Source organism: Tachyglossus aculeatus, chromosome 21 (assembly GCF_015852505.1).
Source record: "Tachyglossus aculeatus isolate mTacAcu1 chromosome 21, mTacAcu1.pri, whole genome shotgun sequence".
Taxonomy (NCBI): domain Eukaryota; kingdom Metazoa; phylum Chordata; class Mammalia; order Monotremata; family Tachyglossidae; genus Tachyglossus; species Tachyglossus aculeatus.
In genome coordinates, this window is record NC_052086.1 from 40911160 (window position 1) to 40938508 (window position 27349).

The window sequence follows — 27349 nt, forward strand, 5'->3', positions numbered from 1 at the left end:
TATTATATCATTATATTATAATATTATATTATATCATATTATTATATTATATTATATTACATTATATTATATTATATTATATTATTATATTATATTATATTATATTATATTATATTATATTATATTATATTATATTATTATAATATATTGTCATCATAATGATGGCATTTATTAAGTGCTTACTATGTGCAAAGCACCGTTCTAAGCGCTGGGGAGGTTACAAGGTGATCAGGTTGTCCCACATGGGGTGGTTCACAGTCTTCATCCCCATTTTACAGATGAGGGAACTGAGGCCCAGAGAAGTGAAGTGACTTGCCGGAAGTCACACAAGCTGACAACTGGTGGAGCCGGGATTTGAACCCAGGACCTCTGACTCCAAAGCCTGGGCTCTTTCCACTGAGCCACGCTGCTTCTCTAATTATGATTGTGGTATTTGTTAAGCGCTTATTATATTGTACAGAGCGCTGGGGTGGGCTTCTAGACTGTGAGCCCGTTGTTGGGTAGGGACCGTCTCTAGATGTTGCCAACCTGGACTTCCCAAGCGCTTAGTACAGTGCTCTGCACACAGTAAGCGCTCAATAAATACGATTGAATGAATCCACGCAAATTGCGTTGAACCCAGTCCCTGTCCCACGTGGGGCTCATGGTCTCAATCCCCGTTTGACAGATGAGAGAAGTGAAGTGACTGGTCCAAGGTCACACAGCAGACAAGGGGTGGAGCCGGAATTAGAACCCATGCCCTTCTGATTCCCAGGCCTGGGCTGTAGCCACTGCATCATTCCGTTCTTGTTGATGATGATGATGATGGCATTTATTAAGCGCTTACTACGTGCAAAGCACTGTTCTAAGCGCTGGGGAGGTTACAAGGTGATCTTTACATTTGGGATGTTTCAAATAGTATAGTTGGGAAATGTGATGGGGGTGTCAGTCTTCATTCATTCATTCACTCATTCATTCAATCGTATTTATTGAGCGCTTACTGTGTGCAGAGCACTGGACTAAGCGCTTGGGAAGTACAAGTCGGTGACATGTAGAGACGGACACTACCCAACAACGGGCTTCCAGTCTAGAAGGGGGAAGTAGTGTTAGTATTGGTAGTAATAATACTTATTTTTTAAATAGTGTTTGTTAAGCGCTTACCAAGTACCAGCGTATTTATTGAGCGCTTACTGTGTGCAGAGCACTGTACTAAGCACTTGGGAAGTACAAGTCGGTGACATATAGAGGCGGTCCCTACCCAACAACGGGCTCACAGTCTAGAAGGGGGAAGTATTGTCAGTATTGGTAGCAATAATACTTATTTTTTAAATAGTGTTTGTTAAGCGCTAACCAAGTACCAGCGTATTTATTGAGCGCTTACTGTGTGCAGAGAACTGTACTAAGCGCTTGGGAAGTACAAGTCGGCGACATATAGAGACGGTCCCTACCCAACAACGGGCTCACAGTCTAGAAGGGGGAAGTAGTGTTAGTATTGGTAGCCGTAATACTTATTTTTTAAATAGTGTTTGTTAAGCGCTTACCAAGTACCAGCGTATTTATTGAGCGCTTACTATGTGCAGAGCACTGTACTAAGCGCTTGGGAAGTACAAGTCGGTGACATATAGAGGCGGTCCCTACCCAACAATGGGCTCACAGTCTAGAAGGGGGAAGTAGTGTTGGTAGCAATAATACTTATTTTTTAAATAGTGTTTGGTAAGCGCTTACCAAGTACCAGCGTATTTATTGAGCGCTTACTGTGTGCAGAGAACTGGACTAAGCGCTTGGGAAGTACAAGTCGGTGACATATAGAGGCGGTCCCTACCCAACAATGGGCTCACAGTCTAGAAGGGGGAAGTAGTGTTGGTAGCAATAATACTTATTTTTTAAATAGTGTTTGGTAAGCGCTTACCAGTACCAGCGTATTTATTGAGCGGTTACTGTGTGCAGAGAACTGGACTAAGCGCTTGGGAAGTACAAATCGGCGACATATAGAGATGGTCCCTACCTAACAGCGGGCTCACAGTCTAGAAGGGGGAAGTAGTGTAAGTATTGGTAGTCATAGTACTTATTTTTTAAATAGTGTTTGTTAAGTGCTTACCAAGTACCAGCGTATTTATTGAGTGCTTACTATGTGCCGAGCACTGTACTAAGCGCTTGGGAAGTCCAAGTTGGCAACATATAGAGATGGTCCCTACCCAACAACGGGCTCACAGTCTAGAAGGGGGAAGTAGTGCAAGTATTGGTGGTCATTTTACTTATTTTTTAAATAGCGTTTGTTAAGTGCTTACCAAGTACCAGCATATTTATTGAGTGCTTACTATGTGCCGAGCACTGTACTAAGCGCTTGGGAAGTCCAAGTTGGCAACATATAGAGACGGTCCCTACCCAACAGCGGGCTCACAGTCTAGAAGTTCGTCGTCCGGCCCGACGCCAAGCCGAGTGAGGTCTTCAGGGATCCTTCCCATCAGAGAGCTCCTGCTTTGAAACTCTAAGGATTTCGTCCGTCCTTATTTAAAATTACGGGTTATTTTGAATTTTATTTTTTTTAAAGCACACAGACCATCATTCATTCATTCATTCAATTGTATTTATTGAGCGCTTACTGTGTGCAGAGCACTGGACTAAGCGCTTGGGAAGTACAAGTTGGCAACATATGGAGACGGTCCCTACCCAACAGCGGGCTCACAGTCTAGATCAAGGGAAAGAAGCAGCGTGGCTCAGTGGAAAGAGCCCGGGCTTGGGAGTCAGAGGTCATGGGTTCTAATCCCGACTCCACCACTTAGCTGTGTGACTTTGGGCAAGTCACTTCTCTGTGCCTCAGTTACCTTGTCTGTAAAATGGGGATGAAGACTGTGAGCCCCACGTGGGACAACCTGATCACCGTGTATCCCCCCCACTGCGTTTAGAACAGTGCTTCGCACGTAGTAAGCGTTTAACAAATACCAATATTATTATTATTATTACTGTACCCATCAGATCCGGATCTCCCCCCGGGGTTCTACAGAGCACTGATCTGGGGGCGCGGGGGGCGTTCGTAATGGGCAAACATCGATTTTTTTGTGGAAACCAACAAAATACACTCGCAGAGTAATAATAATAATAATAATAATAATAATAATAATAATAATAATGGCATTTATTAAGCGCTTACTATGTGCAAAGCACTGTGCTAAGAGTAGGGCTCTCTGGGTGCCCAAAGGATCTCTGGCGCTACGGAGAAATCAATCGATCGACGCGCTTATTCCGCGCCGAACATTGCGTTATATTTATAGTCCCCTAGCCCACTGGTGGGTAGGGACTGTCTCCATATCAATCAATCAATCAATCAATCATATTTATTGAGCGCTTACTGTGTGCAGAGCACTGGACTAAGCGCTTGGGAAGTACAAGTTGGCAACATGTAGAGACAGCTTGTACTTCCCACGTGCTTAGTCCAGTGCTCTGCACACAGTAAGCGCTCAATAAATACAATTTGATTGATTGATTGTGTGTGGGGCACTGTACTAAGCGCTTGGGAAGTACAGTTCAGCAACAAACCACAACGGGGTCACGGTCTCGAAGGGGGGAGACAGACATCATTCATTTCATTCCATCATATTTATTGAGCGCTTACTGTGTGCAGTGAGCGCTTGGGAAGTCCAGGTTGGCAACTTCTAGAGATGGTCCCTACCCGACAGCGGGCTCACAGGCTAGAAGGGGGAGACGGAGAACAAAACAAAACATATTAACAGAATAAAAAAAATAGAATAAATTAGGTAGAAGTAAAATAAATGGAGTAATAAATCCGTACAAACATATATACAGGTGCTGTGGGGAAGGGAAGGAGGTAAGGCGGGGGGGATGGAGAGGAGGGGAAAGCAAGCAAGCAAGTAAAAGCATCAAAGCAAGCAAAGCAAGTAAAAAGGCATCCGTAGCATCAATAATAATAATAATAATAATGGCATTTGTTAAGCGCTTACTATGTGCAAAGCACTGTTCTAAGCGCTGGGGGGGGTACAAAGTGATCAGGTTGTCCCACGTGGGGCTCACAGTCTTAATCCCCATTTTACAGATGAGGTAACTGAGACTCAGAGAAGTGAAGTGACTTGCCCAAGGTCACACAGCAGACATGTGGCAGAGCTGGGATTCGAACCCATGACCTCTGACTCCAAAGCCCGGGCTCTTTCCACTGAGCCACGCTGCTTCTCAGGGTAGGGACTGTCTCTATATGTTGCCAATTTGTACTTCCCAAGCACTTAGTACAGTGCTCTGCACACAGTAAGCGCTCAATAAATGCGATTGATGATGATGAATAAATGAAGTTCTAGATATACACATCATTAATACAAATAAATGTATTTGTTAAAATCTCCCCCTTTTAGACTGTGAGCCCCTTTTAGACTGTGAGCCCACTGTTGGGTAGGGACTGTCTCTATATGTTGCCAGCTTGTGCTTCCCAAGCGCTTAGTACAGTGCTCTGCACACAGTAAGCGCTCAATAAATACGATTGATTGAAATAAATAGAATTATAATTATGAATACGTACATGTTTACACAAGTGCTGTGGGGTGGGGAAGGGGGGTAGAGCAGAGGGAGGGGAGGGGAGATGGGGGAGCAGAGAAAAATTGGGGTTTAATCTGGGAAGGCCTCCTGGAGGAGTTGACCTTTCAGTAGGGTTTTGAAGGTGGAAAAGTGTGTTAGTTTGGTGGATGTGAGGATGGCGGGTATTCCACCCGTAAAATGGGGATTGAGACTGTGAGCCCCATGTGCTCTGCACACAGTAAGCGCTCAATAAGTACGATTGATGATGATGTGGGATGGGGACTGTGTCCAACCCGATTAGCTTGTATCCACCCCAGCGCTTAATATAGTGCCTGGCACATAGTAAGCGCTTAACAAATACCGTTATTTTGACGAAGCAGTGTGGCTCAGTGGAAAGAGCCCAGGCTTGGGGGTCAGAAGTCGTGGGTTCCAATCCTGGCTCCACCACTCGTCAGCTGTGGGACTTTGGGTAAGTCACTTCACTTCTCTGGGCCTCCGTTCCCTCATCTGGAAAAATGAGGATGAAGACTGTGAGCCCCCCGTGGGACAACCTGATCACCTTGTAACCTCCCCAGTGCTTAGAACAGTGCTTTGCACATAGTAAGCGCTTAATAAATGCCATTATTATTATTATTGTTATTGTATCCCCCCCAGCGCTTAGAACAGTGCTTTGCACATAGTAAGCGCTTAATAAATGCTATTATTATTATTATTATTATTATTATTATTATTGTATCACCCCCAGCGCTTAGAACAGTGCTTTACGTATAGTAAACACTTCACAAATACCATCATTATTATCCAGACTGTGAGCCCACTGTTGAGTAGGGACCGTCTCTATATGTTGCCAACTTGTACTTCCCAAGCGCTTAGTACAGTGCAGTGCACACAGTAAGCGCTCAATAAATATGATTGAAAGAATGAATGAATGATGATGATTAGTGAGGGGAAAGGACCGGAGCCCGACACGTTAAGATGCTGATCATCTTGACGGAGGGGCTGAGATTAAATGCGTGCCCTCCGTGGGTTAAATTGAGGACCTAATTTTGTTGTCAGTCGTATTTACTCAGCGTCTATTTTGCGCCGAGCACTGTATTAAACGCTCAGGGAATCACAGTAGCAGACTGATGTGGAAGAGGCGCGGGAAGGTGAGAAGCAGCGTGGCCTATTGGAAAGAGCCCTAGGTTCTAATCCTGGCTCCACCACTTAATAATAACAATAATAATGAAGGCATTTGTTAAGCGCTTACTATGTGCCAAGCACTGTTCTAAGCGCTGGGGGGGATACAAGGTAATCAGGTTGTCCCACATGGGGCTCACAGTCTTCCTCCCCATTTTACAGATGAGGGATCTGAGGCACGGAGAAGTGAAGTGATTTACCCAAAGTCACACAGCTGACAAGTGGCAGAGTCGGGATTAGAACCCGTGACTTTGGACTCCCAAGCCCGGGCTCTTTCCACTGAGCCACGCTGCCTCACTTTCATTCTAGAGAAGCAGCGTGGCTCAGTGGAAAGAGCCCGGGCTTGGGAGTCGGAGGTCATGGGTTCAAATCCCGGCTCCACCAGTTGTCAGCTGGGTGACTTTGGGCAAGTCACGTCATTTCTCTGGGCCTCAGTGACCTCATCTGTCAAATGGGGATGAAGACTGTGAGCCCCCCGTGGGACAACCTGATCACCTTGTAACCTCCCCAGTGCTTAGAACAGTGCTTTGCACATAGTAAGTGCTTAATAAATGCCATCATTATTATTATTATTATTCATTCATTCAATTGTATTTATTGAATGCTTACTGTGTGCAGAACACTGTACCGAGCGCTTGGGAAGTACAAGTTGGCAACATATAGAGATGGCCCCTACCCAACAACGGGCTCACAGCCTGCTGGGTGACCGTAGGCAAGTCACTGCCCTTCTCTGGGCCTCAGTTCCCTCATCTGTAAAATGGGGAGGAAGACTGTGAGCCCCGTGTGGGACAGGGATTGTGTCCAACCTGATTACCTGTATCTACCCCAGCATTTAGAACTGTCCCAGGCGCATAGTAAGCTCTTAAATACCATTTTTTTTAAAATCCCCCATCTTCCCCTATCTTCCCTTGCCTCTCCATAAAAATAATAATGATGGCATTTTGTTAAGCGCTCACTATGTGCAGAGCACTGTTCAAAGTGCTGGGGGGAGATACAAGGTGATCAAGTTGTCCCACGTGGGGCTCCCAGTCTTAATCCCCATTTTACAGATGAGGTAACTGAGGCTCAGAGAAGTGAAGTGACTTGCCCAAGGTCACACAGCAGACATGTGGCGGAGCTGGGATTCGAACCCATGACCTCTGGCTCCAAAGCCCGGGCTCTTTCCACTGAGCCACACTGCTTCCCCATCCCCTTCTTAGGGGAGAATCTTTGCCGAATCCCGCGCGTCAGCGTCCACTCCAAATCTTCCAGGCCTCATTTCGACTCCAGCCCTAAATTTGAATGTGGAAGGACAAAAGGACTAGAAATTAGTGTTCTCTGGGAGTCATTTTTTTCTCACGAGGACGAGAACGCCTCGTTATTTCGCCCGACGTCCCTTATCAGACAAGTCCCAAGGAAGCTCCCTTTCTTCTTTCCCCTTCCTCTCCCCGAAGCTTCTTTAATCAGTCTGAAAACCCTTTTCACTTCAAAAACCGTTCTCCAAATCCCACCTCCCGCCACCACTTCCATCACTAGACTTGAAATCAAATCATTTCCGTGAAAAGGATGACAAGATAACAAGGCCGACAATTAATAACCCCCAAAGCCCCTGCTTCTACGCAGCCCCTATTTAAAATGAGAAACTACCTTTTTCTTCAGGCTTTATTAGGAGAAGGATCAAAAGGGTTTGGGTGCGAGATGGCAGTAACACGTACCGTCTGTTCAACATTTCTGAACCTTTAACGGAGAGGAATCCGTTCATCTCAACTCAGGACTTGTCGACGCTGGGAATTAAAAGAGCTTTCTCGTCTTTGTCCCGATTCCTGAAGTCTGGAATGCAGATGGGGAAAGTGGAAGGGAGGCTCTGGTGGGAAAAATAATTCAGCCCCGTCACTTGCTTTTCACCCCGTCAGACCAAACTCCGGACCTTCGCTTAGTAGAGTGCTCTACATGTAGTAATAATAATAATAATGATAATGAGGAGATGGGCCTTCAATAATGGTTTGAAGAGGGGTCCGTCGGATAGCATCATCATCATCATCAATTGTATTTATTGAGCGCTTACTGTGTGCAGAGTACTGTACAAAGAACAGTGCTTTGCACATAGTAAGCGCTTAACAAATGCCATTATTATTATTATTATTATTACTAAGCGCTTGGGAAGTACAAATTGGCACCATATAGATATGAGGAGGGAGGGCAGTCCAGGCCAGAGGCAGGACATGGATAATAATAATAATAATAATAATGGCATTTATTAAGGGCTTACTATGTGTAAAACATTGTTCTAGAGAAGCAGCGTGGCTCAGTGGGAAGAGCCCGGGCTTTGGAGTCAGAAGTCATGGGTTCAAATCCCGGCTCCACCAATTGTCAGCTGGGTGACTTTGGGCCAGTCACTTCACTTCTCTGGGCCTCAGTTCCCTCATCTGTAAAATGGGGATGAAGACTGTGAGCCCCACATGGGACCTGATCACCTTGGCCAGTGCTTTGCACATAGTAAGTGCTTAACAAATACCATCATTATTATTATTCTAAGCGCTGGGGAGGTTGCAAGGTGAACAGGGTGTCCCACGGTGGGGGGGCTCACAGTCTTCATCCCCATTTTCCAGAGGTGGTAACTGAGGCACAGAGAAGTGAAGTGACTCCCCAAAGTCACACAGCTGACAAGTGGCGGAGCCGGGATTTGAACCCCTGACCTCTGACTCCAAAGGCCGTGCTCTTTCCCCTGAGCCACGCTGCTTCTCTACAAGGATGAGGGGTCGGTGGTGATGTAGATGAGATGGAGGGACAGGGAGAAGGTTGGCGTTAGAGGAACAAGGGAGTAATAATAATAATAATAATAATAATGATGGCATTTATTGAGCGCTTACTATGTTGAAAGCACTGTTCTAAGCGCTAGGGAGGTTACAAGGTGAACAGGTTGTCCCACGGGGGGGGCTTCCAGTCTTCATCCCCGTTTTCCAGATGAGGTAACTGAGGCCCAGAGAAGTGAAGTGACTGGCCCGAAGTCACCCAGCTGACAAGTGGCGGAGCCAGGATTTGAACCCACGACCTCTGACTCCAAAGCCCGGGCTCTTTCCACTGAGCCACACTGCTTCTCTACATGGATGAGGAGTCGGTGGTGATGCAGAGGAGATGGAGGGACAGGGAGAAGGTTGGCGTTAGACGAACAAGGGAGTAATAATAATAATAATAATAATGGCATTTATTAAGCGCTTACTATGTGCAAACCACTGTTCTAAGCACTGGGGAGGTTACAAGGTGTTCAGGTTGTCCCACGGGGGGCTCCCAGTCTTCATCCCCATTTTCCAGATGAGGTAACTGAGGCCCACAGAAGTGAAATGACTGGCCCAAAGTCACCCAGCTGACAAGTGGCGGAGCCAGGATTTGAACCCATGACCACTGACTCCAAAGCCCGGGCTCTTTCCACTGAGCCACACTGCTTCTCTACACGGATGAGGGGTCGGTGGTGATGCAGAGGAGATGGAGGGACAGGGAGAAGGTTGGCATTAGACGAACAAGGGAGTAATAATAATAATAATAATGGCATTTATTAAGCGCTTACTATGTGCAAACCACTGTTAGAAGCACTGGGGAGGTTACAAGGTGTTCAGGTTGTCCTACGGGGGGCTCCCAGTCTTCATCCCCATTTTCCAGATGAGGTCACTGAGGCCCAGAGAAGTGAAGTGACTGGCCCAAAGTCACCCAGCTGACAAGTGGCGGAGCCAGGATTTGAACCCACGACCTCTGACTCCAAAGCCCGGGCTCTTTCCACTGAGCCACACTGCTTCTCTGCATGGATGAGGGGTCGGTGGTGATGCAGAGGAGATGGAGGGACAGGGAGAAGGTTGGCGTTCGAGGAACAAGGGAGTGCGAAGAGAGTGTAAGAAGCTTGTGTGGGGAGAGTACAGGGAGCATGCGGTGGTGTGTAGTGAACAGAGCGGGTTCTGGGGGGGAACCTAGGGTGGCAGGAGTGGGGCCTGAGGGGTTCAGATGAGGGACCCCAAATTCATTCAATGGTATTTATTGAGCGCTTACTGTGTGCAGAGCACTGTACTAAGCGCTTGGGAAGTCCAAGTTGGCAACACATAGAGACGGTCCCTACCCAACAGTGGGCTCACAGTCTAGAATAATAATAATAATAATACTAATGATGGCATTTGTTAAGCGCTTACTATGAACAGAAGCAGCATGGCCTGGTGGAAAGAGCCCGGGTTTTGGAGTCAGAGGTCATGGGTTCGATTCCCAGCTCCACCACAAGTCTGCTGTGTGACCTTGGGCAAGTCACTTAACTTCTCTGAGCCTCAGTTACCCCATCTGTAAAAATGGGGATTAAGACTGTGAGCCCTCCGTGGACAATTCGATCACATTGTATCCCCCCCAGCGCTTAGAACAGTGCTTTGCATGTAGTAAGCGCTTAACAAATGCCATGATTATTATTACTATGTTCAAAGCACTGTTCTAAGCGCTGGGGGGGATACAAGGTGATCAGGTTGTCCCACGTGGGGCTCCCAGCCTTCATCCCCATTTTACAGATGAGGAAACTGAGGCTCAGAGAAGTGAAGTGACTTGCCCAAGGTCACACAGCAGACATGTGGCGGAGCTGGGATTCGAACCCATGACCTCTGACTCCGCAGCCCGGCTCTTTCCACTGAGCCACACTCCTTCTCTAAGCTGCTTCCCTAGAAGGGCAACAAAACCAAACATATGGACAGGGTTAATATGTTTTGTTCTGTTCTCTGTCTCCCCCTTCTAGCCTGTGAGCCGACTGTTGGGTAGGGACCGTCTCTAGATGTTGCCAACTTGGACTTCCCGAGCGCTTAGTACAGTGCTCTGCACACAGGAAGCGCTCAGTAAATACGATTGAATGAATGAATGAATGAATGGGGGGCATGGAGGGCACAGGTGGCACAGGGGGGCATGGGGAAGGAGGAGAAGGGGGGCACTTGGGAGGAGGAAAGAAGGGCAGCCGGGAGTCGGGGATTGGGGGTGTCAGGGAGGTCACTGGAGTGGAGACCCCCCAACTCATCTAGGGACTGTCTCTCTATGTTGCCAACTTGTACTTCCCAAGCGCTTAGTACAGTGCTCTGCACACAGTAAGCACTCAATAAATACGATTGAATGAATGAATGGGGGGCATGGAGGGCACAGGTGGCACGGGGGGCATGGGGAAGGAGGAGAAGGGGGGCACTCGGGAGGAGGAAAGAGGGCCAGCCGGGGGTCGGGGATTGGGGGTGTCAGGGAGGTCACTGGAGTGGAGACCCCCCAACTCATGTAGGGACTGTCTCTCTATGTTGCCAACTTGTACTTCCCAAGAGCTTAGTACAGTGCTCTGCACACAGTAAGCACTCAGTAAATACGATTGAATGAATGAATGAATGAATGAATGAATGGGGGGCATGGAGGGCACAGATGGGGGAAGGAGGAGAAGGGGAGCACTCGGGAGGAGGAAAGAGGGACAGCCGGGGGCTGGGGATTGAGGGTGTCAGAGAGGTCAATGGAGTGGAGACCCCCCAACTCATGTAGGGACTGTCTCTCTATGTTGCCAACTTGTACTACCCAAGCACTTAGTCCAGTGCTCAGCACACAGTAAGCGCTCAGTAAATACGATTGATTGATTGATTGATTGATTAAGGAGTCTATTCCTTCTTCAGGAGGCGGCGTCGGCAGCCCGTCCCAGCCAGACTGGACCATCCCGTGGCCCACGCCGGAGCCCGCCAAGGAGCCCCCGAGCCCCCAGCTCCAGCCCAAGCGGGGCCCGGACCGGTTGACCGTGGTGAGCGCCCCAACGGAGCCCGCCCAACGCTCCCTGCCCCCATCCCCCCGGCAGAGGCCGGCCCCCCGCACCCCAAACATCGTGACCCCGGCCTCGGGCCCGGGCGGCTCGCCCCCGGTCACCCCGTCGGGCCCACAGCGCGGGCGGAGAAGCAAGGCCAAGCAGGCCCCACCGCCGGGCACCCCGCCTGCGGCCGCCAGGAAGCTCATCCACCTCTTCCCGGGATTCACCGCTTTACACCGGAGCAAGTCGCACGAGTTCCAGCTGGGTCACCGCCTCGACGAGGCCCACACACCCAAGTAAGTTCATTCGCCCACTATTGGGTAGGGACTGTCTCTATATGCTGCCAACTCCTACTTCCCAAGCGCTTAGTACAGTGCTCTGCACACAGTAAGTGCTCAATAAATACGATTGAATGGATGAATGAATGAATGATGATGATTAGTGAGGGGAAAGGACCGGAGCCTGACACGTTAAGATGGTGATCATCTTGACGGAGGGGCTGAGATTAAGTGTGTGCCCTCCGTGGGTTCAATTGAGGACCTAATTTTGTCTCTATGTTGCCAACTTGGACTTCCCAAGCGCTTAGTACGGTGCTCTGCACACAGTAAGCGCTCAATAAATACGATTGAATGAATGAATGAATGAATGAATGATGATGATTAGTGAGGGGAAAGGACCGGAGCCCGACACGTTAAGATGGTGATCATCTTGACGGAGGGGCTGAGATTAAGTGTGTGCCCTTCCGTGGGTTCAATTGAGGACCTAATTTTGTCTCTATGTCGCCAACTTGGACTTCCCAAGCGCTTAGTACGGTGCTCTGCACACAGTAAGCGCTCAATAAATACGATTGAATGAATGAATGATGATGATTAGTGAGGGGAAAGGACCGGAGCCTGACACGTTAAGATGGTGATCATCTTGACGGAGGGGCTGAGATTAAGTGTGTGCCCTCCGTGGGTTCAATTGAGGACCTAATTTTGTCTCTATGTTGCCAACTTGGACTTCCCAAGGGCTTAGTACAGTGCTCTGCACACAGTAAGTGCTCAATAAATACGATTGAATGAATGAATGATGATGATTAGTGAGGGGAAAGGACCGGTGCCGGACACGTTAAGATGGTGATCATCTTGACAGAGGGGCTGAGATTAAGTGTGTGCCCTCCGTGGGTTCAATTGAGGACCTAATTTTGTCTCTATGTTGCCAACTTGGACTTCCCAAGGGCTTAGTACAGTGCTCTGCACACAGTAAGTGCTCAATAAATACGATTGAATGAATGAATGATGATGATTAGTGAGGGGAAAGGACCGGTGCCCGACACGTTAAGATGGTGATCATCTTGACAGAGGGGCTGAGATTAAGTGTGTGCCCTCCGTGGGTTCAATTGAGGACCTAATTTTGTCTCTGTGTTGCCAACTTGGACTTCCCAAGCGCTTAGTACGGTGCTCTGCACACAGTAAGCGCTCAATAAATACGATTGAATGAATGAATGAATGAATGATGATGATTAGTGAGGGAAAGGACCGGAGCCCGACACGTTAAGATGGTGATCATCTTGACGGAGGGGCTGAGATTAGGTGTGTGCCCTCCGTGGGTTAAATTGAGGACCTAATTTTGTCTCTATGTTGCCAACTTGGACTTCCCAAGGGCTTAGTACAGTGCTCTGCACACAGTAAGTGCTCAATAAATACGATTGAATGAATGAATGATGATGATTAGTGAGGGGAAAGGACCGGTGCTGGACACGTTAAGATGGTGATCATCTTGACAGAGGGGCTGAGATTAAGTGTGTGCCCTCCGTGGGTTAAATTGAGGACCTAATTTTGTCTCTATGTTGCCAACTTGGACTTCCCAAGTGCTTAGTACAGTGCTCAGCACCCAGTAAGCGCTCAATAAATGCGATTGAATGAATGACTGAATGAATGATGATGATTAGTGAGGGGAAAGGACCGGAGCCCGACACGTTAAGATGGTGATCATCTTGACGGAGGGGCTGAGATTAAGTGTGTGCCCTCCGTGGGTTCAATTGAGGACCTAATTTTGTCTCTATGTTGACAACTTGGACTTCCCAAGCGCTTAGTACAGTGCTCTGCACACGGCAAGCGCTCAATAAATACGATTGATGATGATGATTCGTTCGTTCCGCCATTCCGTCGTGCGGCGCTGGGGCCTACTAGGAGCAGAGCGCTGTACTGAGTGCTTGGGGGAGGACAAGGCACCAGTAAGCCGCGCGTGATAGCGGATAATAATGACGGTATTTGTTAAGCGCTTACTATGTCCCAGGTACTGTACTGAGCCCTGGGAGGGATACAAGCAACTCGGGTTGGACATAGTCCCCGTCGCACGTGGGGCTCACAGTCTCAATCCCCATTTTACAGATGAGGTCACCGAGGCCCGGTGAAGTGAGTCTCCTCATCATTATGTATCTATCATCATCAATCGTATTTTTTGAGCGCTTATTATGTGCAGAGCACTGTACTAAGCGCTTATCTCTAATATCTATCTCTAATTCTGTTCATTTCTTTTGATAGTATTGACGCCTGTCTACTTGTTTTATTTTGTTGTCCGTCTCCTCCTTCTAGACTGTGAGCCCGTTGTCGGGTAGGGATGGTCTCTGTCTCTGTCGCCGAATTGTACTTTCCAAGCGCTTAGTACAGTGCCCTGCACACAGTAAGCGCTCAATAAATGCGATTGAATGAGTGGAGCCCCGGCCTGCGAGCCGGAAGGTCGGGGGTCCTGATCCCGCTTAGTAGTAATCAATCAATCAATCAATCAGTCGTATTTATTGAGCGCTTACTGTGTGCAGAGCACTGGACTAAGCGCTCGGGAAGTACAAGTCGGCAACATGTAGAGACGGTGGGCATCATCATCATCAATCGTATTTATTGAGCGCTTACTATGTGCAGAGCACTGTACTAAGCGCTTGGGAAGTACAAATTGGCAACATATAGAGACAGTCCCTACCCGACAGCGGGCTCACAGTCTAGAAGGGGGAGACAGAGAACAAAACCAAACATATTAACAAAATAAAATAAATAGAATAGATATGTACAAGTAAGATAAATAAATAAATAGATCATAATAATGATAATGATGGCATTTATTAAGCGCTTACTATGTGCCAAGCATTGTTCTAAGCCCTGGAGAGGTTACAAGATGATCAGGTTGTCCCACGGGGGGCTCACAGTCTTCATCCCCGTTTTCCAGATGAGGGAACTGAGGCCCAGAGAAGTGAAGTGAGTTGCCCAAAGTCACACACCTGACCAGTGGCGGAAGCGGGATTTGAACCCATGACCTCTGACTCCAAAGCCCGGGCTCTTTCCACTGAGCCACTTGTCTGCTGGGTGACTTTGGGTGAGTCACTTCACTTCTCTGGGCCTCAGTGACCTCATCTGGAAAATGGGGACTGAAACTGTGAGCCTCACAGGGGACAGGGACTGTGTCCAAGCTGATTTGCTTGTATCCATCCCAGCGCTTAGTACAGTGCCTGGCACATAGTGAGCACTTAGCCAATGCCGTTATTATTAATAAGCAGACACATTCTCCGCCCACTGTGAGCTACAGTCCCTGTCCCACATGGGACTCAGAAATCTGTACTTCCTAAGCGCTTAGTACAGTGCTCTTCACACAGTAAGCGCTCAATAAATATGATTGAATGAATGAATGCTGATGGTGATGGTATCTGTTAAGCGCTTACTATGTGTCAAGCAGGTATTGGATCCCCCTTTTGCCGTGGAAGGAACTGAGGTCCAGAGAAGTGAAGTGACTCACCCAAGGTCACCCAGCAGACAAGTGGCGGAGCCAAGACCGTTCGTTCATTCATTCAATCGTATTTATTGAGCGCTTACTACGTGCAGAGCACTGGACTAAGCGCTTGGGAAGTACAATTTGGAACCCAGGTCCCTCTGACTCCCAGAGTCGCTTCACCTCTCCGGGTCTCAGTTCCCTCATCTGTAAAATGGGGATGGAGACTGTGAGCCCCACGTGGGACAGGGACTGCATCCAACCCGATTAGCTTGTAATAATAGTAATAATGATGGCATTTATTAAGCGCTTACTATGTGCAAAGCACTGTTCCAAGCGCTGGGGAGGTTACAAGGTGATCAGGTTGTCTCAATCCCCATTTTACAGATGAGGGAACTGAGGCACAGAGAATAATAATAATAATAATGATGGCATTTATTAAGCGCTTACTATGTGCAAAGCACTGTTCTAAGCGCTGGGGAGGTTACAAGGTGATCAGGTTGTCTCAATCCCCATTTTACAGATGAGGGAACTGAGGCACAGAGAATAATAATAATAATAATGATGGCATTTGTTAAGCGCTTACTACGTGCAAAGCACTGTTCTAAGCGCTGGGGAGGTTACAAGGTGATCAGGTTGTCTCAATCCCCATTTTACAGATGAGGGAACTGAGGCACAGAGAATAATAATAATAATAATGATGGCATTTATTAAGCGCTTACTACGTGCCAAGCACTGTTCTAAGCGCTGGGGAGGTTACAAGGTGATCAGGTTGTCTCAATCCCCATTTTACAGATGAGGGAACTGAGGCACAGAGAATAATAATAATAATAATGATGGCATTTATTAAGCGCTTACTATGTGCAAAGCACTGTTCTAAGCGCTGGGGAGGTTACAAGGTGATCAGGTTGTCTCAATCCCCATTTTACAGATGAGGGAACTGAGGCACAGAGAATAATAATAATAATAATGATGGCATTTATTAAGCGCTTACTACGTGCAAAGCACTGTTCTAAGCGCTGGGGAGGTTACAAGGTGATCAGGTTGTCCCACGGGGGGCTCGCCACCCCAGTGCTTAGTACAGTGCCTGGCACATAGTAAGGGCTTAACAAATGCCACATTTCTTCTTCTTATTAATGACATTTATTCCCCCCCCCTCCCTTTTTCCTCTCCTCCTCCCCATCCCACCCCACCCTACCTCCTTCCCCTCCCCACAGCACTTGTATATATTTGTACAGATTTATTACTCTATTTTACTTGCACATATTTACTATTCTATTAATTTTGTTAATGATGCGCGTAACTGGGGAAGCAGCGTGGCCCAGTGGAAAGAGCCTGGGCTTTGGAGTCAGAGGTCGTGGGTTCAAATCCCAGCTCCACCACTTGTCAGCTGTGTGACCAAGTCACTTCACTTCTCTGGGCCTCAGTTACCTCATCTGGAAAATGGGGAGGAAGACTGTGAGCCCCACGTGGGACAATCTGATCACCTTGTAACCTCCCCAGCGCTTAGAACCGTGCTCTGCACATAGTAAGCGCTTAATAAAGCGCTTCTAGACTGTGAGCCCACTGTTGGGTAGGGACCGTCTCTAGATGTTGCCAACTTGTACTTCCCAAGAGCTTAGTACAGTGCCCTGCACACAGTAAGCGCTCAATAAATACGATTGAATGAATGACTGAATGACTGAATAAATGCTATTATTATTATTATATAGCTATAATTCTATTTGTTCTGACGATTTTGACACCCGTCTACATGTTTTGTTTGGTTGTCTGTCTCCCCCCTCTAGACTGTGAGCCCATTGTTGGGTAGCGACCGTGTCTATATGTTGCTGACTTGTACTTCCCAAGCGCTTAATACAGTGCCCTGCACACAGTAGACACTCAATAAATACGATTGAATGAATGACTGAATGAATGAATAAATGCTATTATTATTATTATATAGCTATAATTCTATTTGTTCTGATGATTTTGACACCCGTCTACATGTTTTGTTTGGTTGTCTGTCTCCCCCCTCTAGACTGTGAGCCCGTTGTTGGGTAGCGACCGTCTCTATATGTTGCCAACTTGTACTTCCCAAGCGCTTAGTACAGTGCCCTGCACACAGTAAGCACTCAATAAATACAATTGAATGAATGACTGAATGAATGAATAAATGCTATTATTATTATTATATAGCTATAATTCTATTTGTTCTGATGATTTTGACACCCGTCTACATGTTTTGTTTGGTTGTCTGTCTCCCCCCTCTAGACTGTGAGCCCGTTGTTGGGTAGCGACCGTCTCTATATGTTGCCAACTTGTACTTCCCAAGCGCTTAGTACAGTGCCCTGCACACAGTAAGCACTCAATAAATACAATTGAATGAATGACTGAATGAATGAATAAATGCTATTATTATTATTATATAGCTATAATTCTATTTGTTCTGATGATTTTGACACCCGTCTACATGTTTTGTTTGGTTGTCTGTCTCCCCCCTCTAGACTGTGAGCCCGTTGTTGGGTAGCGACCGTCTCTATATGTTGCCAACTTGTACTTCCCAAGAGCTTAGTACAGTGCCCTGCACACAGTAAGCACTCAATAAATACAATTGAATGAATGACTGAATGAATGAATAAATGCTATTATTATTATTATATAGCTATAATTCTATTTGTTCTGATGATTTTGACACCTGTCTACATGTTTTGTTTGGTTGTCTGTCTCCCCCCTCTAGACTGTGAGCCCGTTGTTGGGTAGAGACCGTCTCTATATGTTGCCAACTTGTACTTCCCAAGCGCTTAGTACAGTGCCCTGCACACAGTAAGCACTCAATAAATACAATTGAATGAATGACTGAATGAATGAATAAATGCTATTATTATTATTATATAGCTATAATTCTATTTGTTCTGATGATTTTGACACCCGTCTACATGTTTTGTTTGGTTGTCTGTCTCCCCCCTCTAGACTGTGAGCCCCTTGTTGGGTAGCGACCGTCTCTATATGTTGCCAACTTGTACTTCCCAAGCGCTTAGTACAGTGCTCTGCACACAGTAGGCACTCAATAAATACGATTGAATGAATGAATGAATGAATGAGCACTTACTGAGTGCAGAGCACTGAGCTATAGCGCTTGGGGAGATACAAGACAACAGTGTTGGTAGACATGTTCCCTGCCCACTAGGAGCTTCCAATCTAGAGGGGAAGGCAGGCGTTGATAGAAATCAATAAATTACGGATACGTCTGTAAGTGCCGAGGATGCTGAGGGAGGGGTGAATGAAGGGGAAAAGATCCTAGGGTGAGGGAGACACGGGAGCGGGAAAAGAGGAAAGGAGGGCTTAGTCGGGGAAGGCCTCTTGGAGGAGGTGGGCTTTTAATATGGCTTTGGAGGTGGGACGAGCGATCGTCTGTCGGATATGAGGAGGGAGGACGTTCCGGACAATCTTAGGATGTGGGAGAGAGGTTGGTGGCGAAATAAAGATCAAGGGGCAGTGAGTCAGTTGGCATCAGAGGAACGAAGTTTAGGGCCGGAGAGGATCCCCTCACCCTCTCCTACCTCACCTCCCTTCTGTCCTTGTCCAGCCCAGCCCGCACCCACCGTACCTCGTTCTCTCCTGTCCCGCCATCGACCCCCGGCCCATGTCATTCATTCATTCATTCAATCGTATTTATTGAGCGCTTACTGTGTTCAGAGCACTGTACTAAACACTTGGGAAGTACAAGTTGGCAACACATAGAGACAGTCCCTACCCAACAGTGGGCTCACAGTCTAGAAGGGGGAGACAGACAACAAGACAAAACATACTAAAAAAATAAAATAAATAGAATAAATATGTACAAATAAAATAGGGTAATAAATACGTACAAACATATATACATATATACAGGTGGTGTGGGGAGAAGGAGGTAAGGCGGGGGGGATGGGGTGAGGGAGGAGGGGGAGAGGAAGGAGGGGGCTCAGTGTGGGAAGGCCTCCTGGAGGAGGTGAGCTCTCAGTAGGGCCTTGAAGGGAGGAAGAGAGCGTGCTTGGCGGATGTGTGGAGGGAGGGCATTCCGGGCCCGGGGGAGGACGTGGGCCGGGGGTCGACGGCGGGGCAGGCGAGAATGAGGCCCGGTGAGGAGATTAGCGGCGGAGGAGCGGAGGGTGCGGGCTGGGCTGGGGAAGGAGAGAAGGGAGGTGAGGTAGGAGGGGGCCAGGGGTTGGATGGACAGCCTGGAAGCCAAAGGTGAGGAGTTTTTGCCTGATGTGTAGGTTGATTGGTAGGGTTCTAACAGTCCTTTCGTTATCGTTGTTCTGGTTTCTAACTACCTAGCTTCCAGTCTGCCTCTTCCACATTTTCCCCAGACGTTTCCTAGCATTCATGTCTTCTCCAGAGACTCAGTCCTCCTGATGATGTGTCCAAAATAGGATAATCTAAGTCATTTGCCCTTCCAAAGACCACATTGGCCTAATTTGCTCCAAAATCCATTTGTTTGCTTTTCGGGCAATCCATGGTATTCAGAAAAGCCTTCATCATCGTCATCCCCCGGGCCTGGAATGCCCTCCCTCTGCCCATCCGCCAAGCTAGCTCTCTTCCTCCCTTCAAGGCCCTACTGTGAGCTCACCTCCTCCAGGAGGCCTTCCCACACTCAGCCCTCTCCTTCCTCTCCCCCTCGTCACCCTCTCCAACCCCCATCTTACCTCCTTCCCTTCCCCACAGCACCTGTATATATGGATAGATGTTTGTACATATTTACTACTCTATTTATTTATTTATTTTACTTGTACATATCTATTCTATTTATTTTATTATGTTAGTATGTTTGGTTTTGTTCTCTGTCTCCCCCTTTTAGACTGTGAGCCCACTGTTGGGTAGGGACTGTCTCTATATGTTGCCAACTTGTACTTCCCAAGCACGTAGTACAGTGCTCTCTGCACACAGTAAGTGCTCAATCAATATGATTGATTGATTGATTGATCCTATCCCAGAGGGCATCGGGGCTTTCCCAGGGCATCCTGGGAATTTCTAGGGAGGCGATCTGAAGCAGTGACCGCCAAGGCCCACCTTCACCCCATCCAGTCAGTCAATCGATCGTATCGATCAATCATCCAGTGGTAGTTAGTGAGCACCATGTCCGACCCGACTTGCTTGTATCCACCCAGCGCTTAGTACAGTGTCTGGCACATAGTAAGCGCTTATTAATAATAATAATAATAATGGCATTTATTAAGCGCTTACTATGTGCCAAGCACTGTTCTAAGTGCTGGGGAGGTTACAAGGTGATCAGGTTGTCCCACGTGGGGCTCACAGTCTTAATCCCCATTTTACAGATGAGGTAACAGCACAGAGAAGTTAAGAGACTTGACCAAAGTCACACAGCTGACAAGTGGCGGAGCTGGGATTTGAACCCATGACTTCTGACTCCAAAGCCCGGGCTCTTTCCACTGAGCCACACTGCTTCTCCATTATTATTCTCCATTATTATTATTATTATTATTATTATTACTACTACTAATAATAATAAGTGCTGTCAAATCGTTTCCAATGCATAGGGACTCCATGGATATACTTTCTCCAGAACGTCCCGTCCTCTGCCATAATCCGCAACCTTTCTAATGGTTCTTCCGTTATGGTTATTCTGGTTTCTCTCCATCTAGCTGCCGGGCTGCCTCTGCCACGTTTTCCCTGGACTTTTCTGAGCATTAGTGTCTTCTCCAGAGAATAATAATAAATAATGGTAATAATAATAATGGCAATTGGTAAGTGCTTACTATGTTCAAAGCATTCATTCAATCGTATTTATTGAGGGCTTACTGTGTGCAGAGCACTATACTAAGCACTTGGGATGTACAGGTTGGCAACACATAGAGACAGTCCCTACCCAACAAGCGCTGGGGAGGTTACAAGGTGATCAGGTTGTCCCAACGGGGGGCTCACATTCTTAATCCCCATTTTAAAGATGAGGTAACTGAGGCACAGAGCAGTTAGGTGGCTTGCCCAAAGTCACACAGCTGACAGTTGGCAGAGCCGGGATTTGAACCCATGACCTCTAACTCCAAAGCCTGTCCTCTTTCCACTGAGCCACAGTGCTTCTCTAATGGTTCTTCCATTCTGGTTGTTCTGGTCTTTCTCCATCTAGCTGCCGGGCTGCCTCTGCCACGTTTTCCCTGGACTTTTCCGGGCATTAGTGTCTTCTCCAGAGAATAATAATAAATAATAATGATGGCATTTATTAACCATTTACTATGTGCGAAGCACTCTTCTAAGCGCTGGGGAGGTTACAAGGTGATCAGGTTGTCCCACGGGGGGCTCACAGGCTTACTCCCCATTTGACAGATGAGAGAATTGAGGCCCAGAGAAGTGAAGTGAGTTGCCCAAAGTCACACAGCTGACAATTGGCGGAGCCGGGATTTGAACCCATGACCTCTGACTCCAAAGCCCGGGCTCTTTCCACTGAGCCACGCTGCTTCTCCATCAGTCCTCCTCATTATATATCCAGAATATGCTAATCTAAATCAAGTCATTTGGCCTTCCAAAGACCCCTTTGGTTTAATTTGCTCCAAAATCCATTTTTTTTACTTTTCGAGCAGTCCATGGTATTCACAAAAGCCTTCTCCAACACCACATTTCAAAAGAGCTTAAGAGGCACCGCTATTATTATTATTATTATTATTATTATTATTACTGTGGGCAGAACCCCTTACTAAGTCCAGTGATACATTAGGAAGGCCTGATTATCCAACCCAGTCTTTAGTACAGTGCCTAGCGCACAGTAAGCGCTTAACAATCAATCAATCAATCAATCGTATTTGTTGAGCGCTTACTGTGTGCAGAGCACTGTACTAAGCGCTTGGGAAGTACAAGTTGGCAACATATAGAGACAGTCCCTACCCAACAGTGGGCTCACAGTCTAAAAGGGGGGTCTAAAAGGGGGGGTCTAAAAGGGGGTCGAAAAGGGGGTCGAAAAGGGGGTCTAACAAATACCATAAAACCCCCAACCAACTCTTTTAATAATAATAATAATAATAATAATGATAATGATAGCATTTATTAAGCGCTTACTATGTGCAAAGCACTGTTCTAAGCGCTGGGGAGGTTACAAGGTGATTAGGTTGTCCCACAAGGGGTTCACAGTCTTAATCCCCATTTTACAGATGAGGTGACTGAGGCACAGAAAAGTGAAGTGACTTGCCCAAAATCACACAGCTGGCAATTGGTGGAGCTGGGATTTGAACCCATGACCTCTGACTCCAAAGCCCGGGCTCTTTCCACTGAGCCATGCCGTTTCTCTCTCTATATATATCTTCTCTTTTATATTGTCCTCTCCCAAGTGCTTAGACCAGTGCTCTGCACACTGTAAGCGCTCAGTACATACTACTGATACTACTTATACTACTACTTATATTGTACTTCCCAAGCACTCAGTACATACTACTGATGCTACTTATACTACTACTTATATTGTACTTCCCAAACGCTGAGTACAGTGCTCTGCACACAGTAAGCGCTCAATAAATACGATTGAACGAATGAATACTGATAGACTCATTTGTCGTTCTGCTGTGAATTCATTCATCCAATCGTACTTATTGAGCGCTTACTGTGTGCAGAGCACTGTACTGAGCGCTTGGGAAGTCCAAGTTGGCAACATATGGAGACGGTCCCTACCCAACAGTGGGCTCACAAGTCTCAAAGGGCGTTTGCCAACGCTGAGAAATGATAATAATAATATTGGCATTTGTTAAGCGCTTACTATGTGCAATGCACTGTTCTAAGCGCTGGGGGGGATACAAAATGATCGGGTTGTCCCATGTGGGGTTCACAGTCTTAATCCCCATTTTACAGATGAGGTAACTGAGGCTCAGAGAAGTTAAGTGACTTGCCCAAGGTCACACAGCAGACATGTGGTGGAGTCGGGATTCGAACCCATGACCCCTGACTCCAAAGCCCGTGCTCCTTCCACTGAGCCACGCTGCTTCTCAAGAAAGGAATCTGACCAAAGGAGCCACTTTAGTGGCAGATGTTGAATCGGAGGCAGAAACAGGAAAGCTAAAATAAAACCCAACGTTCAAAAATAGACTTTCATTGAATCCTGATTTTTATCTGAATGGAAAAAAAAAACCCTTAATGATCACCCCCAGAATGACATCTTTCCTGAACCCTGAAAAATCCCGCCCGTGGTGGTTAGAGCGATGCCGTGATGCTAGCCCACCCATCATCATCATCATCAATAGTATTTATTGAGCGCTTACTATGTGCAGAGCACTGTACTAAGCGCTTGGGGAGTACAAATATCCCCTCTGTCTGAGACCCTCTGGGGCTGGAGATCTGAATAGAATAATGATGGCATTTATTAAGCGCTTACTACGTGCAAAGCACTGTTCTAAGCGCTGGGGAGGTTACAAGGCCATCAGGTTGTCCCACGGGGGGCTCACAGTCTTCATCCCCATTTTCCAGATGAGGGAACTGAGGCCCAGAGAAGTGAAGTGGCTTGCCCAAAGTCACACAGCTGACAATTGGCGGAGCCGGGATTTGAACCCATGACCTCTGGCTCCAAAGCCCGGGCTCTTTCCACTGAGCCACGCTGCTTCTCATGTATGTGTTCATTCTTGGTGGGGTAGTGGGGAGGGGGCTCCCCCCTTTCACTCCTCCTGGGGTGGTATAATCATCATCGGGAAGCAGCGTGGCTCAGTGGAAAGAGCCTGGGATTTGGAGTCCGAGGTCATGGGTTCAAATCCCGGCGCCGCCAATTGTCAGCTGGGTGACTTGGGGCAAGTCACCTCACTTCTCTGGGCCTCAGTTCCCTCATCTGTCAAATGGGGATTAAAACTGTGAGCCCCCGTGGGACAACCTGTCACCTTGTAACCTCCCCAGCGCTTAGAACAGTGCTTAATAAATGGCATTATTATTATTATTATTATGATTATTATTATCTCCTCCAAGAAGCCTTCCCTGACTTAGTCCTCTTTTTCCTTCTCCCTTCTGCACCACTCTAACTCGCTTCTTCGTTCATCCTCCCTCCCATCCCCACACCACATAGAGAGGCAGCGTGGCTCAGTGGAAAGAGCTCAGACTTTGAAATCAGAGGTCATGGGTTCAAATCCCGGCACCTCCAATTGTCAGCTGGGTGACTTGGGGCAAGTCACTTCACTTCTCTGGGCCTCAGTGACCTCACCTGTCAAATGGGGATGAAGACTGTGAGCCCCACGTGGAACAACCTCTCACCTTGTAACCTCCCCAGCGCTTAGAACAGTGCTTACTAAATGGCATTATTATTATTATTATTATTATCTCCTCCAAGAAGCCTTCCCTGACTCAGTCCTCTTTCTCCCTCTCCCTTATGCGCCGCTCTGACTCTCTCCTTCGTTCATCCTCCCTCCCATCCCCACACCACATAGAGAGGCAGCGTGGCTCAGTGGAAAGGGCTCAGGCTTTGAAGTCAGAGGTCATGGGTTCAAATCCCGGCGCCGCCAATTGTCAGCTGGGTGACTTGGGGCAAGTCACTTCACTTCTCTGGGCCTCAGTTCCCTCATCTGTCAAATGGGGATGAAAGACTGTGAGCCCCGCGTGGGACAACCTGTCACCTTGTAACCTCTCCAGCGCTTAGAACAGTGCTTAGTAAATGGCATTATTATTATTATTATTATTATTATTATTATTATTATTATTATTATCTCCTCCAAGAAGCCTTCCCTGACTCAGTCCTCTTTCTCCCTCTTTCTTCTGCGCTGCTCTGACTCGCTCCTTCGTTCATCCTCCCTCCCATCCCCACACCACATAGAGAGGCAGCGTGGCTCAGTGGAAAGAGCTCAGGCGTGGGAGTCAGAGGTCATGGGTTCAAATTCCGGCGCTGCCAATTGTCAGCTGTGTGAGTTTGGGCAAGTCACTTCACTTCTCTGGGCCTCAGTGACCTCATCTGTCAAATGGGGATGAAGACTGGGAGCCCCACGTGGGACAACCTGTCACCTTGTAACCTCCCCAGCGCTTAGAACAGGGCTTTGCACATAGTAAGCGCTTAATAAATGCCATCAAAAAAAAAAGTCACTTCACTTCTCTGGCCCTCAGTGACCTCATCTGTCAAATGGGGATTAAGATTGCGAGCCCCATGTGGGACAACCTGATCATCTTGTATCCCCCCAGTGCTTAGAACAGCGCTTTGCGCATAACAAACACCATTATTATTGTATATTTTTATTGATCTCTCATTTATTTATTTGTTTATCTACTCATTGATTTTTATTAATGTCCGTCTCCCCCTCTAGACTGTGAGCTCGTTGTGGGCAGGGATGTGTCTGCTGCTGTAGTGTACTCTCCCGAGCACTTAGCTCAGTGCTTAGCACACAGCAAGCGCTCAATAAATAAGACCGAATGAATGAATGAGAGGTGGTGGGGGTGGTGGGGTGAATGAGTGATTGAACTGTAGAGAGTGAAAGAAGTTATTCAACGCCAATGATTGTATTTATATTGAGTCTTTCCTCCTTTAATAATAGTAATAATAATAATAATGGCATTTATTAAGCGCTGGGGAGATTACAAGGTGATCAGGTTGTCCTCCCGGGGGGCTCACAGTCTTAATCCCCATTTTTACAGATGAGGTAAGTGAGGCACAGAGAAGTGAAGTGACTTGCCCAAAGTCACACAGCTGATAACTAGCCTGTAAGCTCGTTGTGGGCAGGGAATGTGTCTGTTTATTGTTATATTATCTTCTTCCAAGCTCTCAGTACAGTGCTCTGCATGCAGTAAGCGCTCAATAAATCCGATCGAATGAATGATGATGGTGGCGTTTGTTAATCGCTTAATAAGTGCCATCATTGTTATTATTATTCTAATAATAATAATACAATTATATAATATAATATAACATAACACAACGTAATATAATAATATAATATAATAATATAATATAATATAATATAATATAAAACATAACATAACATAACAACATAACATAACATAACATAATATAAAATATAATATAATATAATATAATTTAATATAATATAATATAATATAATATAATATAATATAATATAATATAATATAAAACATAACATAACATAACATAATATATAATATAACATAATATAATATAATATAATATAAATATAATATAATATAAAACATAACATAACATAACATAACAACATAACATAACATAACATAATATAAAATATAATATAATATAACATAATATAATATAGCATAACATAATATAATATAATATAACAATATAATATAATAATATAATATAATAATATATAATATAATATAATGTAATATAATATAATAATATTCTAACAATAATAATAATAATAATAATAATGGCATTTTGTTAAGCACTTACTATGTGCAAAGCACTGTTCTAAGCGCTGGGAAGGATACAAGGTGATCACGTTGTCCCATGTAGGACTCACAGTCTTAATCCCCCTTTTCCAGATGAGGGACCTGAGGCTCAGAGAAGTGAAGTGACTCGCCCAAAGTCACCCATCTGACAGTTGGAGGAGCTGGGATTTGAACCCATGACCTCTGACTCCAAAGCCCGGGCTCTTTCCACTGAGTCACGCTGATTGATGGCCCCAAACCAAAAACAGAGAAGCTGGAAGGCATAGTGGATGGAGCCCGGGTCTGGAAATCAGAAGGTCATGGGTTCTAATTCCGGCTCCACCACTTGTCTGCCGTATGACCTTGGACAAGTCACTGCACTTCTCTGGGCCTCAGTGACCTCATCTGGAAAATGGGGATTGGGACCGTGAGCCCCACGGGGGACAGGGAGCGGGTCCAACCCGATTTGCCTGCATCCACCTGAGAGCTCACCTCCTCCAGGAGGCCTTCCCAGACTGAGCCCCTTCCTTCCTCTCCCCCTCGCCCCCCTCTCCATCCCCCCATCTTACCTCCCTCCCTTCCCCACAGCACCTGTATATATGGATATATGTTTGTACAGATTTATTACTCTATTTATTTATTTATTTTACTTGTACATATCTATTCTATATATTTTATTTTGTTAGTATGTTTGGTTTTGTTCTCTGTCTCCCCCTTTTAGATTGTGAGCCCACTGTTGGGTAGGGACTGTCTCTAGATGTTGCCAACTTGGACTTCCCAAGCGCTTAGTCCAGTGCTCTGCACACAGTAAGCGCTCAATAAATACGATTGATGATGATGGTGATCCACCCCAGTGCTTGTCCACCTTTACTATTCTATTTA

The 27349-nt window shown here is 46.5% G+C and overlaps 1 protein-coding gene across 1 annotated transcript in view; it reads left to right on the forward strand.

The window, feature by feature from the left end:
• KSR2 (kinase suppressor of ras 2) overlaps positions 1–27349 on the forward strand; it is a 451469-nt gene that overhangs the window by 148918 nt on the left and 275202 nt on the right. Inside the window, exon 4 of the mRNA XM_038762755.1 lies at positions 11313–11733. Within this exon, the coding sequence (XP_038618683.1) occupies positions 11313–11733 (421 nt within the window). The remainder of the gene's footprint in view (positions 1–11312; positions 11734–27349) is intronic.